The sequence below is a fragment of the Poecilia reticulata genome, chromosome 15, assembly GCF_904066995.2.
Source record: "Poecilia reticulata chromosome 15, P_reticulata-male-v2, whole genome shotgun sequence".
Lineage (NCBI taxonomy): Eukaryota > Metazoa > Chordata > Actinopteri > Cyprinodontiformes > Poeciliidae > Poecilia > Poecilia reticulata.
Genome location: NC_088844.1, coordinates 11,774,139 through 11,789,620, shown reverse-complemented (window position 1 = coordinate 11,789,620; position 15,482 = coordinate 11,774,139). Strand labels below are relative to the sequence as shown.

The 15,482-nt window shown below is 38.8% G+C and overlaps 1 protein-coding gene across 1 annotated transcript in view; it reads right to left on the bottom strand.

The window, feature by feature from the left end:
• Positions 1 to 15,482, bottom strand: part of ryr2b (ryanodine receptor 2b (cardiac)) — a 72,723-nt gene that overhangs the window by 37,719 nt on the left and 19,522 nt on the right. Inside the window, exons 28-52 of the mRNA XM_081616627.1 lie at positions 14,388 to 14,596; positions 14,029 to 14,221; positions 13,658 to 13,790; positions 12,745 to 12,859; positions 12,345 to 12,505; positions 12,035 to 12,194; positions 10,767 to 10,853; positions 10,434 to 10,660; positions 10,023 to 10,236; positions 9,339 to 9,944; positions 8,413 to 8,613; positions 7,371 to 7,482; positions 7,106 to 7,249; positions 6,564 to 6,840; positions 6,369 to 6,483; positions 6,122 to 6,254; positions 5,940 to 6,043; positions 5,703 to 5,838; positions 3,964 to 4,147; positions 3,669 to 3,777; positions 2,832 to 2,952; positions 2,219 to 2,388; positions 1,758 to 1,978; positions 426 to 516; positions 209 to 349 (exon numbers count right to left, since the gene is read on the bottom strand). Of these exons, the coding sequence (XP_081472753.1) occupies positions 209 to 349; positions 426 to 516; positions 1,758 to 1,978; positions 2,219 to 2,388; positions 2,832 to 2,952; positions 3,669 to 3,777; positions 3,964 to 4,147; positions 5,703 to 5,838; positions 5,940 to 6,043; positions 6,122 to 6,254; positions 6,369 to 6,483; positions 6,564 to 6,840; positions 7,106 to 7,249; positions 7,371 to 7,482; positions 8,413 to 8,613; positions 9,339 to 9,944; positions 10,023 to 10,236; positions 10,434 to 10,660; positions 10,767 to 10,853; positions 12,035 to 12,194; positions 12,345 to 12,505; positions 12,745 to 12,859; positions 13,658 to 13,790; positions 14,029 to 14,221; positions 14,388 to 14,596 (4,364 nt within the window). The remainder of the gene's footprint in view (positions 1 to 208; positions 350 to 425; positions 517 to 1,757; positions 1,979 to 2,218; positions 2,389 to 2,831; positions 2,953 to 3,668; positions 3,778 to 3,963; positions 4,148 to 5,702; positions 5,839 to 5,939; positions 6,044 to 6,121; positions 6,255 to 6,368; positions 6,484 to 6,563; positions 6,841 to 7,105; positions 7,250 to 7,370; positions 7,483 to 8,412; positions 8,614 to 9,338; positions 9,945 to 10,022; positions 10,237 to 10,433; positions 10,661 to 10,766; positions 10,854 to 12,034; positions 12,195 to 12,344; positions 12,506 to 12,744; positions 12,860 to 13,657; positions 13,791 to 14,028; positions 14,222 to 14,387; positions 14,597 to 15,482) is intronic.

Below are 15,482 nucleotides of genomic sequence, written 5' to 3'. Positions count from 1 at the left end.
ACCAAAGGAAGACATCCGAAGTGCATTTCGCCGTTTCTCCTAAAATAGACCGAGGATTGTCGAAGGATAGGGCTGGAAAGATAAAAAATTGAAAGATGACACCATGACGCCCTTCCTGGAGCTGGTCGGTGATTTGTGAAAACATTTTTTTTTTTTTATTTGTCTTTAACGTTTCGTATTTAGGTTAAGGGAAATGCATTAGACTTACCTTTTTCGTCAAGGCCTTAAACACACCCCAGAATAACTTTCTAGACAGCTGGAGCTCCCTTTCAGAGGCTAACTTTTGTTTATCCTGATTTCCAGAGTAGGAGTAATACTTCCACATCTGCTCATAATGACTGGTCAACATCTGCGAATGATAAATGAAATTAAAAAATAATATACGTCTTTTCACATTATGTGTTGCCATTAATTTATGTACTTACTTTCAGGGGCAATTTGCTGTGATCTGAGAGATGGAGAACATCAAACACAAGCCTTTGAAGGAGAGGCTGCATCGTAGATGGCTGGAGTTTACTGAGAAGAGCAACGTGGGAACAGCTAATTCATATGCATATTCACAAACTGTCCACACGCACATGGATCTTTTGTCTCAGAGGAGCGACTAATGTAATTTAAATGGCTAAAAAGTTAATTAATTTTTACAAGTCGCTTTAATTTGTTAAATTGAGAACAAAGTGGGAAAAAACAGACTTCATAGTCGCTAATTAAAAATAATGGGTAATTTTATGGTTGGGTGGGTGAGCAGATATGGGGAATCTTTAGAAGGCTTGAGCTAATGACACAAATCTAGTAAGGTTCCTTGAAATTTCTAAATATCCAACCTACACAAGTGTATTGACATGAAATACATTTTTACTGTTGTGTCTGATTTTGTTAATGTAATGCCGCATCACGATGAAAGGGGAGGGCACGCCGCCTTATCAAGGACTCCACCCATCCTGCACACAGACGTTGCAGGATGTGTGCACCTCAGCATCCGCAGGATGTGTGCACCTCATGCTGAGGAGAATGGATGCTTCTCAGCATCCATTCTTACTCTGGATGCTGAGGAGCATCCAGATGCTGAGGAGCATCCAGAGTAAGAATTTCGTGCCACAAACAAGGAAATACAAGAAAATAAATCCTTCAAATCCTGACATGTCATGTTTCAGACATACTTTGGAATTCATTTAGTGATAATAAGTTGGTTTCAAACTTATTATCCATGATTTCCATGAACCTTAATGTCTTTTATTGGGATGTTTTGTAGTCAAACTATAAATCGGGGAAAATTGGAAGCTAAGTACTTTCAGATTTTTCTGTGCAAAAATGTAAAACCCAATTAAAAACATAGAATTTGGTGGTTGCAACATGACAAAATGGGGAATAAAAAAATAAAGATTTTCTTGGACAGCTGTCACAAAAATTTAACTGTCAGTGGCTTAAAAAAAATGAAAAAATTTGGAGTTTTTTGGCAATAATGACTCAATTGTGAGAAAAAACTGTCTTCAAAATAACTTCTTGTTCCACTGTTTTAACATAACCTTGATTTTCTCAGATTGGGACTATTTTCTTTCTTTTCAAAAAGACAAAAATGTTGAAAGAACTTCAACAGGAACAAAATGTACAATTTGCATAAAATTGTACATAAACATCCTGAAGCAGATTAAAACATTCCTTTTCATGCTTTTACTTTCAAAAACAACCATATTTTAGTCTCTTGTGCCACTCAACTGTAACACTGTTTTCATCTGCCAGCAAGCTTTAGACCTTACCTGCACAAAGCCAGCAAACAATCCTCTGTGGTGTCTCTCTGAGCCCTGGTCAAGCTTAGAGCCCTTGAGAGCCGGTAGATTGCCTGGATGAGAGAATCTACCAGCAAGGCATGATCCTCTAAATCGTGAAAGAGGGCTGAACATTTGGTGAGCAGGGGAAGGACAGCTGTGCACAAGTATCTATTGAGGGCAAGAGCCATGTCAGTAGATCCCAGGTCAGTCTGCAGTGAAAAAGAGAGGCTGTTTTCTGATTGAGTCCAGTGAAGAAAAAGCAGAATCAACTTAATAATAATTGAATATCAATTCATATGCATTTTAAATACACAAAAACTTTAGAAACCAGCTGCAACTGCATAGTAACTATACAATAAAAAATTTCAAGTAATACTGACTTTGTTTGTAATCCAATATATCTTAAATTCAATTTGCCAATTGGGTCAAAACAGCAAGAAAATACTCACAGTGTCAAGAGAAACAGCTGCGTGAAGGTCGGGCAGAAAGCCAACTTCCAGAAGGTGCAGAAGAAAACTTTGACTCTCCACACCATAAACACGATCCAGGAATAAAACCATGGCTGCCTTGTGGTCAGGACAGAAAGCTGTGGTCAGGTCAGGCTCCACCAACACACCATCTAGACCATAAAAACAATTACTCAGTTCAGCTCAATACTCAATTCAAAGTTACCATTAAATCCAAAAGGAAAATTAAATTCAAGATAACAATTGAAGCATAAGTGAAAAGGGCAACTCCAAAAATAAAAATAAAAAAATCAGGCAGCACGGCATTCAAATCAGAATCAAATGCAATATTTCCAGCTTAAAAATTAGTAAAACAAATTTTAAAAAGATCAAGTCACTAGTTAAGATATGTTCAATAATTCTTTGTAACACATTGTTGCACACTTGACTAAGACTAATGCCAATTATGTTTGACCCACCCAGCCCAAAATGAAAATTTTTAATATTTTATCCTAAAGCTTTAATCTCCTAAAGCAGTAAAGCAAGACAACGCTGCCAAAAGTGATCACACAAACTCGTAATGCATGTGAAGATGGTCTAATTCAGCGTGTTTAACCTTCTGACACGGATGGGAGTTGAAAGCAGATGCTGATGACTCCTTCAAGATCCTGAACTGGGATGAGAGATCTCAGGATGGCCCTGATGCGAATGGCTTCTCCTTTGCCACCCTGAATTAACTGATCAACAGTTCAAAAAGGAGAACATCTGGTAAGTCAAGATAATCACCAACACAAAATCAAATATACTTGCATGTTCTGCTGTATATATCCTGAACACTACATGCATTAAATTATTAGTGCATGTTTATTTTTTTAAATGTATGTCTAATAATAATTGTGATCATTGTTTTGTAAGATTTCAAATTAATTCAATCTCACAAAAGCCTACAAGCAATTCATGACCATCCTTAAATTACTATTATTTAATTATTTTAAAGCTAATTTCTGGGTGGTGTTCTGCTGCTACAAGAAACTATTAAGAAGAAATATATGTTCAATATACAAGAAAGTCTCAGTTAGTTTTAAAAAACCTTTCACAATTTATTGGCAAATCAGACAAAAGCACATTGTCAAATTCCTACAATAATGGCCCAAGTCATTTTTGCCAAAAGCTATTTTGTTAAAATGAAAAAAAAAAAAAACACCTCTCTCATATCCAAAATATCTTTTAGACAAAAAAATCACTTTAGTCAGAATTACAATAAATTTTTAAGTTTATCTTTTAGCCATCAGCAGGACAAATAATTACATTAGGAGATTTTTTGTGGTATGCCTTTAAGTGTATTTCAAATGCTGTGTGGTATAAGAATTGGCATTTGCCCCTTCCCCCCAATAAAAAAAGATAATTTTCCAGTTTTTTTCTGTGCTATGGCAGAAAAACTAAAACTACTTGCATGCATCTCTGGAGCACAGCGTCCCAGTAAGTCAATAAGTGCCGAGTAGAAGGTCATGATGGCGTGCCCCATGTGAATAAGGTCATCCTCGTTGCTGTGGACTGCATCCCTATAGCAGGAATCAATCACAAAAGCCAGAACATTTCTCAATGTCAAACACTCAGACATCATTGAAAAAAAAACAAAAGCTTTTAGTTTAATACACAGACTTTTTTTCTGTGGTGCCGTTAAATGCATGACACATTATTTGAATTTTAGATTATCCGTTACAGTTCTGCATATATGTGATACAGACATTGTTTTGTTGTGCTGAGTGGGGAAAGGTCCGTCCATAGATGGGTCCTGAGAGATGCTGATGGCTTCCTTCATGGCGGCTAGCAGCCCGTCTCCCCCGTCTCCTCTGAGCGCAGGGCCAAAGCACTCAGGCCGACGGATCAGCAACCTCAAAACCACATATGCATTCTCCTCTACACTCTCGCCTGTGGGGAGGAAAGCACACAAGGTGAAGGTGAAAAGTAAACAATAATGATATTTTGAATTGTGGTAAAACACTCTAGCCTGTCTATATGGTTAATGCTTATTCTCCAGCATCTAGTTCTACTATAAGAATGTGTTCATTATATTCATTGGACAGAAAACTGGCAAACAGAAGCAGAAAGACAATCACAACATAATCATATTCTATTAATAGAGTACAAAGTGAAGACTTTAGATAAGAGGTGAAACCTTAAATGACAGAGAGACGAGCCAAACAGAAAGCCATTTGGCTGAATGGTAAACAACCTCAAGGGCAATTTGTAGAGATGACTTTTAGGCACTGGTTCAGAAAAAGATAATCAATAGCAGAATGAATTACCTCTGTTCCAAATGTCGAAGATAATGGGGAACATGAAATGAAGCGGCTATTTGTGGCTTTCAGGCTTTTTGTTTTGCTCTTTACACAGAAGCGAAATTCTTCAGGTTCTATAAGCAATTATTATCCTGTGCATTGTATGCAGTAAAAGCATTAATGAATGCTTCAACAAACACAAGTAAATTTATTTCATAAGTAAAGCTGTTGTTTGTAATAAAAGCAGTATGCATTATGTTTGTTTTCCATGTTTTATTTTCTTCATTCAGATTCTGATGGCTGATGTTTATTTTTTTCATTACTTTTTAGTTATTTTTTTCCTCCCAAAAGCTGGGTTTATGCTGTTGGGAGGAAGGTGTGTAGTTTTACCACTCAAGAAGTAGTTTTACTGCCTCCTCAGTAGTGGTGAATATCACACCAGTAAGCAAAAGTTAACATTCACACTTTGATCAAAGAACTGTTTACAAAGTGAACACAGATTTTTTTTTTTTTTTTTTTTTGTAGTTATACATATTGAGGAGCGGCACAGGAAAGTCTTGAGCCACAAGATCTCTAGATATCAAAATGGCGAAACATTTCTTGTCAACGTTTTCCCTCTCATAAAATATTCACTAGCTGCTGTGTGTTTATTCTATTATTTTGAGTCTTAGACATGAAGCCGATTGTTTCATCTTAATTTCTTGTGTAGATTTTTGCGACTCTTATTTTTAAGTGAGACAGTGATCCAAGAAGTTTTAAAATGTGGGAAAACAAGTTGCTCATCTTTGGGAGAAAAATGAAAAGATTGCATTGAAGTGTGGTAATTACATGCAAATACCATACAATTACATGGTAATTACCGGTCATTCACTGCTGGATGAAGGTACCAGTTCTTACATGACTAACAAGGATTCAGTTGGTATAAAAGATCAATTAGAACCATGTTTTGGAATGAAAATTAGGACCAGTTGTCTTCTGGGTCAAACCTGGTTCTGTTGAATCAGTCCGGTTTGGATGAGACTATATTTGACCCTTGAGCAGGTTTGGCATAATTACCTGAATTTGATTGTTTTTAAACAAGCAATTCTTTGTGTACTGCGACTGTTTCCTCCAATATTTCTTGATCACCATCCGCAAAGATTAATAACTATTACAGATTACAACTGAGAGAAAAAAATTTTCACGCTCTAATTGTGCAAACGTACCATTGCAGAACACAGCAAACCGTAAAAAATCCACATAGCGTTCTCCCTCCACAGGGTTCCATCCAATATCAGTGTAGCCTTTTGCCAGTAGCAGTGAACAGCTCTGGAGACCACACCCAGCAAGGTACTGAACAACCTGGACAGCAGGTCAGATTATAGCATTAAAAATTGTTTGTGAATTGTTGATTCAATTGACCAACTCATCTTTAAGATTCCTACTAAATTGTAGTTTTGCACCTTCTCTAGGTCAGCTTCCTTCAACGATAAAGCCAGCTCGTTATTATCCATAACAGAGGCTGCTGCCACATCAAGAGGAGTGGAGCCACGCATGGACGGTGAAGCTGAGGAGACAAAATGTTTGAACAATTTAAAATAAAATTGTAACGCGTCAAGGTGGTTAAGTCTGCCTTGCAACATACCTAGTCCAACTCTGCTATTTTCCAGTAAGTATGAGAGGCGGTCGAACAGCGCCCCCTGATTGTGACGACTGATCCGACAAAAGTAACAGAGGAATCGACAGCAACTGGCTACCATCTTGGGGAAGGCAATCTCCTGAAACGGAGAAATTTAGGAAGTTTAAAGAGGATCGATTTACCTTTTTCTTCAAAATATGTAAAAAAAAGAGAAACGGTGTTAACAACAGTTGTTTTTCGCTGTCGATTTCACCTTAGACTCCCCTTCTCCCAGAACATTAACCATCACCTCCATCACTGTCTCATGCATGCCCAAAGATCTCATTAAATTGGGATGTTGGTAGAAAACTTTATTATTTATAATATCTCTGCAACATACACAATAAAAAAAAGTCATTACAGAACACACGGTAAGGATTATGGCTCAGTAGAGAGAACAATATCATACCCTAGTCTTCTAATCATCAGCTTCTCTTCTTCGTTCCCCATGCGGACACTCAGGAGAGAACGAATTTGACCCAGAGAGGACAGGAGTGCCATGGTGTCCTCCACGGACGACTGGCTGATAACGTATGCCTTTGAGAGTGACCCTTCCATTTGGCCCTCGAGGCCCTGATACTGGCGGTATAGCAAGGTGAAGATAGCCCTGACCAGTTCAGGGTCTTCTATCTCTCTCTCCTGAGCCCAGCACACCATCATCTCAGAAATCAGCCTTCTGAGGGACTCTGCAGACATGTCAGGAAATGAGGAGTGTTGATAAAAGCTGGGGATGTGGAACCTTAAGGCACTTAAAAAAATGCTAATAGCCAGTACTTCAGAATCGTTCAGTTTCCCAAAACACTACACGTTTTTTGGTTCTTTTTTTTTTTTTTTGCCTGATAAACACGACGGGTAACTGGAATGCAGAAGATCAAATGTTTGATTTAGTTAAAAAAAAAAAAAAAAGGAAAGTCTTTCATACTTCAAAATGTTTAAAAATAAGGCACTTACTGAGACTGTGTGATTTATATTTCTCCAGTTCATCAGTGGGTTTCTTTTTATGTCCAACTGCTTTTGCTGCTCGACTGAATAGTCGATCTTTCAAAGACATCTTGGTATCATCTTCCTCCTCAGAGTCTGGGACCATTTCAGTGCCTGGATAAGACGGCAAATAAAAGGAAATTGGTGTGATTTGTGAAGCAATCAGAGTAAGTGTCCTCTACGAGGTTTTCATTGTCCCATGACTTAGTATGTGAAAGATAAGCAATGTTAGTACCACAGTGTGTGTTGAGGAGGTGATGAAAGTCGCGCAGGAGCTGCTGGAGTTCGACCGGACACGGACAGTTCTCCTGTTGCTCATCTTCTCTGAAGCTCAGCAGCAAATTGATCTTTTCACGGTGAGAAATTTTGTGAAAAATAACAACAATACTGTGAACTACAAGGATTCAGCGTGTGTTGTTTAAAGGGATAGTTCAGAAATCTTGAAGTGACTAAATATCTTTCTTCACATCTTCATTTAGTATAAATCCAACTTGAAGCTGATGGCTTGTCTGGTAGATAGAGCGAGAGTAAACATCTAGCATCTCAAAATAGTCAGTCAGTCAGGCAGGTAGGAATGGTGACGATGACTGCAATCACAAATCTTTACAGAGTCAAATCTCAGGAATCTTAGCATGTGGATTTTTTATGAACTTTTAATCTATATTATACTTTTGATTGGAAGGTAATTAAATGATTTCATAAACAAGAAATAGAGGCAGGAAGTGCCTTTTATCTTTATGTCTAGAAACTGAAAATGGAAAGCATTCCTGGTCAGAGTCAACAGAAAAGTAAGGAGAAAAGTCAATAAAATATTGATAGCTTGGATCACCGCAATACGTTTTCTTTGTACGCTACCTTTACATCTAGCTGACAGATTGCAAAGACTAGAAATGCTCTATGTGTTGTTCTTGGCACACATTTCACACAGACTGATCAGTTCTTGTGTAAATCATTGCAAACGTCGCAATGATTCAAAAGTTCACATAGAAAAACCACAATGATTTTGAGGTTCGCATAGAAAAACCACAATGGTTTGAGGTTGTTTTAAGGTGATTGAAGTTCATACTGGCCCCTGTCAGATCAGCTGTTATCTGCAGAACTAACCGGTTTGGATTTATGCTAAATGAAGAGCCCAGAATTCGTCTGTTGCTAATAACCATGTATCTTCTAACAAGACCTTTACAAAATTCTGAAAAAATAAAAACAAAAAAATAAAACATATTTATTATTTCTTTGCAGTCCAGTAATACATCTATAACTGTGTATGTCTATTTAACCTGCTCTTGCGGAGGAAGTCGGAACTCCTTGGTTTTGCGTGCGGTCAGTGCTGCAGACATGTTGAGTGCCTGCATGACCTGAGTGTAGCGAAATCGCTGGTTCTCCTGCAGCTGACGCACAAAGTTTCCAGAGAATGCAGTCACTGCTTCGACCTTGTGTCGCACCTGGCAGTCACACAGGTAGGACAGCAGATGACAGAGCTAAAAAGAGAAAATGTGAGAATGTTTCTTCTGAGTTATAGTACTTTCAGAAGTTATCGTACCCATTTAATTTTTATTTTTTTACATTGTGTAATGTTAAAGGTACAAACTTCAATATGTTGTCTTGGTATTTTATGTTATAGACTAACACAATTTACATAACGGTGAATATTGTGGATAGTAAAATTCTAAAAATACGGCCTTGTAATTACCTTCATTTACACTAATACTCCTAAATAAAATTCCAAGCATCAACTGACTTCAAAAGTCACCTAATTAGTTAATAGAGAGCATCTGCGCATAATTAATGTACAATTTTCGTGGTCATAATCGTCAAATTGTCAAAGTATTACTGTGCTTGGTACTTGCTACGGGAAGTTTGAAAAGCACTGGTTCAGTTCCAAGTGTTAAAATGGCCCAGTCAAAGTTCAGACCTAAATCCAGTCGAGAATTTCAAGCTAAACTTGAAGTGAAATGATGTGTCATTTTCTTTAAACTTTACAATTTTTTTTTTTATTTATTCATTTTCTGGTTTGGCCTGAAACATAAAATCTTAATAAAATGCGTTATTATTTTTAGTTGTAAGGTCACAAATGTGAAAGTTTTTAAGTGGGAAGACTACCTGTGCATGGAAATGCAAGGTTTGCCTGCTCAAAGCAACTTAGTATCACAATTTGCTCAAACAAAATTATATTTATTAGGAAAAAAGGGGAGTATTTAACCACCTCTAGTTGGACAGGCTCTGGAAGCTCCATTTGAAGAAGTCCTTGTTTAATGGCATCATCTTCTTTTATGTTGATGCTTTCTCCTCTTTGCTTTCCATCCTTGGCTTCCTCAACGGTTTTGACATTTTTGGAGAAGACATTTGGTTCAATTAGCCTGAGCACCCTCACAAGGTCTTCATCCTCAAACACCCCCATGACCAAAAGGTTGTACAGCAATCTTAAAAGGGGTACGAGCAACAGTTCAACACTGCCTCCCGCAGGATCCCTCACTGCTTGGCCGACAGCCACAACCCCGGCAGTCAGCATGTCCGCTGTCAAATTCCTCAGCTTGTCCAGAGGGATTTCCGGGCTGTCTGGGCAGGCTATTTCAACCGCACCTTCTGCTTCCGTCCCATCACCCCTGACAAAACAAGGAGATGAAAAACGCATCTGTGGTTTAAGGCATGTGCTTCTACAAGTGCCCCCTGGTGTTTGACCATTCCCTCCGTCTGAAACGCCAATGACAGGGCAGAGATAAAATGAGGCTTCTCCGGTCTGGTCCGTCATTGGGATGATGTATTCATGGTTCATCGTGAGGCATGCTGTGGTGTGACTGCTTAGATAAACCTAGAGGAACAAAATATAAAAGCTGATGAGTACATTGTTTTGGTTCTGCCATTTGTTTTTAATCCACACGGCCGGTACCTGAATAAACAGCTGATAATATGCCAAGCGGAGTGGCCCCGCGAGGTGAGGATTCTGAATAGCATAAAGGATCTGCGACTGGTCAACGTGACTGCAGAGAGCGTGGCAAACTCTGGTGTTGCCCAGGGCACAGAGCGAGCAGTAGAGCAGGAGGACATTTTGATGAAAAGCGAGGAGGTCGTCGAGCTCGGACAGCTCCAAAATGTCAACACATCTGCACGAATGCCATAAAAAAAATTAAAGGCAACTTCACAGGTTCTGCTTTCTTAAAATCTTATTAAAACTCGAGGATGAGTGACTTTACAATATTGAATGCAATGAAGCACTAATAAAATAGAAAAAGCATACATAAAATCTGAGATCATAGAAATATTCATCTGTAAACGAGTATAAAGTGGGTTTTTTGTTTACCTGTTTTCATCAGGAATCTGAAGGGTCATCACTTGATGGGGGTCAAAGCACTGGACTCTCCAGCCATGGTGTTCATCAGGCCAATCAACAAGCACCTTTAATCCACTGTCTGGTACTCTTGTCCAGGTCACTGGTTTCAGATACTGAACCTGAAACCTTGGAGGGCACTTAGGACTCGGATTCCTTCTCTGACTGCGAAGGAAAGCTGATGACAAAGGCATGGCATTCTAGAAGAAGACGAAAAGAGTATCACCAAATTTTATTTTACCATTTCAAGTTTTACATGAACAACCATCCAAAACTTTACATTTATGACTGATAAAGCTTCGTCACCTTGATGCTTTCCAGTTCGAATTGGAACATGTTGCTGGTGGTGGGCTTGACAAAAACAGCCGGAAACAGCTTGGTACCAGCCTCCAGCTGATTAGAGGGAAATAATGTGTTACTTGTGTAAATAATGTGTTACTTGTGTAAATAATGTAATCCGTGAGCATTTGGGGAAAACAGTGAATTTTCTGATTTCCAATTCTTATGTTTGCCCACTAAAATATTGAGTATATTAACAACAAAAAATATATAGATTCTTGGAAAATTATCCATTGCCTTTTCATGCTTTTTTATGCTACATCCACAAATTTAGTATTTTTTTACTCATCTTCCTTTTTTTTTTTAAGTCATACAAAATCGAGCTCAATTATGAGTGAAGTAAAAGTACATACGTTTTTCAACTGCTTTGTTTTACAAAATGATGTGTAAAAGTATTTATATCAACAAAAATCCTGCAGACACAAAGATGGAACAACCCTAAGCAAATACCAGTTCACCATCCAGTAAGCCCACAACTAGAGACTTACTATTAGATCATATGCTTGTATCTAATAGTTTTAGGTCAAAGCATAATAAATTGATAGAATGGCCTAGTCAAAGTACACACCTATATCCAATTAAGAAAATGCTTCAAGTGTTGACGTCTGGCTAAGCTTGAACTATTTTGCGAAAAAGACTGAGCAAACATTTCATTCTGCATCTGTAAAGCCAATAGAAACATAACAAAAATGACCAGTTGAGGAAGGGAACCATAACAGGAGACGAAAGCATGATCTCACACTGAAGAGCCTTTCTTTGTTGGAAGCTACAGGAGCACAACTTGATGAGATCAGATTACTGCATTTATCAAGTTACACATTGTTAGATAAGATGTCTGTGACATGATGAAAACACATTGTGCCTTGCAAGCATTGTAAAACTTGACTAAACTTGTAATGAAACATAGAAATGATCTGTGACTTCACCAAGTTGCTTGTTTTGAAGCCTCATGTTCACAAATATGTGCTGTATAAGTGGAGAGGAAAAACATTTTTAAAATAGTTGAATTTTCTATATTTGTGTTTGAAGACAAATGCTTTGAAGATTGCTGTGTCTCTTCAACATGCTGACTGGTTTTAGCAGAGCTGGAAGATACCCCGCTCCCCACCCATCCCAGAATGCAATGTGGCGTGACCTCCCTGTTGCTGCGAAAGGCGGCTTTGCAAAGTATTGAGACCGGGCCTGAATACATACAGTAGGTTCACCACAGTTTAACTCGACTTTATTTGACATACTTGGAAGAAAGTCGACATCTCAATGCCATTAGAAGTGAAAGTGAGCAGTCCGGTCGCTGTGTCAATCAAGCAGCCAATTTCCAACCCCGCACTCCGACGGCTCTGAGACAAGCCCGTAGCTTCTCCAGCACAAACCACGAAACAGTTGCTTCGCTTCACACTGCAAGGATTCGAAAACATTCAATTAGCAGCCTGGCTGTAACATGTCTAATTGAGATAGAACATTAAAATGATTGCAGCCAAGCAGGATTTTAACCTGACAAGAACAAGTAGACACAAAAAAATGTTAACCGTCTTTGTGCACATTAACCTTTCTTGAACTTTGCCACTGTCGTCGCCAAGGGTGACAGTTACTGTGCCAACGCTGTCCGTGTCAAATGTTGAGCCGTGCTGATGAAAGTCAGAGGTCACCCAGCCTATCCACACACTGAACGGCTCCTGGCCAGGAAGAATCCTCACTGCATAATAATACTGTAACAAAGAGGTCATTGAGTGTCTCGCTTTGACATTCAAATCATGTTTTTGGATGTTTCGAATTATTGTGGCTGGTAATTAGAGAACTCTAGGATAAAAGATTGACAATGCAATCTTATCCGAAACTGCAGAAATAAAATTAAAAAAAATCTTTAAAAAAACACATTTAATTAGCACCAGTCATGTGTAGTGCAATGAAGTGGTTGTGATGAAATGAGATAATGAGAAAATCTTACTCTGGAGCTCTGGATAAGGTGATCGTAGTTATCCTTTTCAACAATAACGTCTTCTAGAAGCCGTGCAGAGGAGTTGCTGCTGACTAAGCCTGGTTTAGTCCTTTTCATCATGAACCTTTCAGATAACAGAACGTGAACAGGGTTATGCAGTGTCTGTTTCCTACCATTGTTTCTTCGAATGCATGAAATTTTTCTAATTTTCCCCTCCTATTCAATCTGAAAATGTATTATACTGGGTTGCTATTATTATTATAATCACACAGCAGACACAGAAATGGTTTGAAAGCATAAGAACATTAGTATTCTGCCTAAATAAACATTTATGCCATACATATTAAGTACATGGATGCCTATACATTTATAGATTATAGGTAGAATGATTTTGGTTTAACTGAGCCGTTTCACTTAGTTATGATAGGTGACTTTTCGTTTTCTACCATTATCTTTGTTCTCTCCATTATTTCCACAGAAGAAACACCTGGCCCAGTCTTTCCATGTTAAGTTGTATAGCTTTCCTGTATGGAATATTTCACAGAGCTACTGCTAGATTTAAGTTTCTCTTCTGTATAGAAATTAGCCCTGACCCCATGCTTCTTACCTGGGTCTGCTTATACCTTCTAGCCTCATGGTTTTTTGCTTAGCTGGCTCTGTCTGCTGAATATAGTTATTGCTGCCATTAAGTCTATGCACCATATTATTTCTTTCATATAGAAAGTTGTCCTGGCCAAGAGGCTCTTTTGTTTAGCTGTGTTTCATTCTTGAGCGAAGCTACTCACTGGGGTATTGCTCTTAATATCCCTGCATACTCTGTTCTTCTTTCCCACAGAATTTAAATTGACAGTTTTGATTTTTTATTTTTTTCCAAATTTCACAATGAGTTCCTTTTTTTCTTTTTTAACTCTCCATCACCTACCGCTGTTTCAGTTTAGATGTTTTGTCATGACTGTGATCTTTGTGGTCCAGCTCATCTCTCGAGCCGGCGAAGCTGCGTGCTGACTTCATAAGAACTTCAAAGTCAGAGTCCTTGTCCTCCAGCTCCTTCCTCACTGAAAGACAACAGGCGTTAATTACAGCGTGGCCCCGGGGAGCTTAACCAGAACAATCCATGAAGGTCATGATAGCAGAATATCACCAATCTGGACAGGGGGGGATAAATCTGGATAATTGCAGCTGAATCCCATACACAATTTGCAGTATTTCACTCAATGGGTCACTGGTTTTCATGTGTTGCACTAGACACAATGTTATCTGTGGGAGTCCTCTCTGCGGGCAATGCCTCCAAACCTGAACTTGGAGTTAGAGAGCTGGAGGGGACTTGAAGGCCCCCCTCTGCAGGGCTTCTGAGTGTGGCAGCACATTGGATGGGCATGCTGAGCCGGTAAAAGCCCATCTCACTTCCTCCACCGTGTTGCACCAACACCCGCTGAGAGACCCTCAGGCTGGATAAGGAATCCATTGAGCCCCTAAGTCGAGTAACCTTGAATGAGATTTGAACATTGTTTTCGGGATCAAGGTTGTGCATCCAAACATCAACAGAACTACATATAATGCTAGGTCCCACAGACAGCCATGTATTAACAATTACTGTATGACGTTGGGTCCATGCTGCTGTGAAATAAAAATGCCCCGACTATTGCACTGACCTGTAAGCTGTGATCATCAGGCAGAACTGAAGTAAACTGGGGCAGGTTCCAACTCATCCACAGAGACGGGTCTCTGGTCATATTAAAGGCAAAGGGTTTGTAACCTTCTTGCTGCCCACACACGTTAAAGTACTGCAGAGACTCCACCTGGCGGCCCAGATTCATCCTCCCCACCTGGTTAACCCCAACACTGACCACAGGCAATAAGCCTAAAAGAAAAACAAGAAGACTAAAAAACATTCACCAGGTTGTTTTAAAAATAAAGCAAAAGAAAAAAAAAACATAATTCTGTGAGAGTGTTTACCCTCTTACAGATTTCTTCTATTTTTTGTCACAAGTGAATTCAGTTTTCTGAAATTTTCACCTACCAGTGGGTAGGTGAAAGCAACCCATCCCTGTAAAAAAAAATAACTTCCCCCGTGTTAAACTCTGAATTATCTGTGAGAAACAACTTTGAGTTCAGCTTAACTGGCTATACCCAAGTCTGAAGACAGTCAGAATTTCAAAAATAAGAACTCACTGGGAGCAAAAACAGCATCCAAAAAAAACTATGATGAAAACTACTGTTGACCAAAAAAACACATACTGTAGCTTAAGCCTCACATTTGAAAAATCTCAACAATCTATGAAGATTTTTCTGTGGAACAACTCTCCATAAGACTTAGTTCCTAAGGTCATTGTCTATTGTTCCTACCATCTCTGTGCCCTCAGCCTGCCTGCTCTCCAAAATACCACCTGGAGTCCCATAAATGATGGAAGCCTGAGTTCTGCTCTCTATCACAAAAACTTGGAGATTTGCAGTCAGCCTTATGCGGTTATGCAGCTCCACAATGGTTGAAAACAAACCCACCAACAATTTCACATCTGAAAGACTCAAAAGCCCTTTTTAGGAAGATGTTGGCCTCGTCTACTCATAGTGTTGAATTTAAATCTCATCAAGCTTCTGTGTCATGACCTAAAAATACTAGTGCTTGAAATCCTTCCGCTGTGGATCAAATAAAAATATTTCTACAATGGAGAGTGGAAAAAATTTACTCAACAATGATGTAAATGACTCATTACCAGTTACTGTAAACACCTAATCCACCAGTTGTG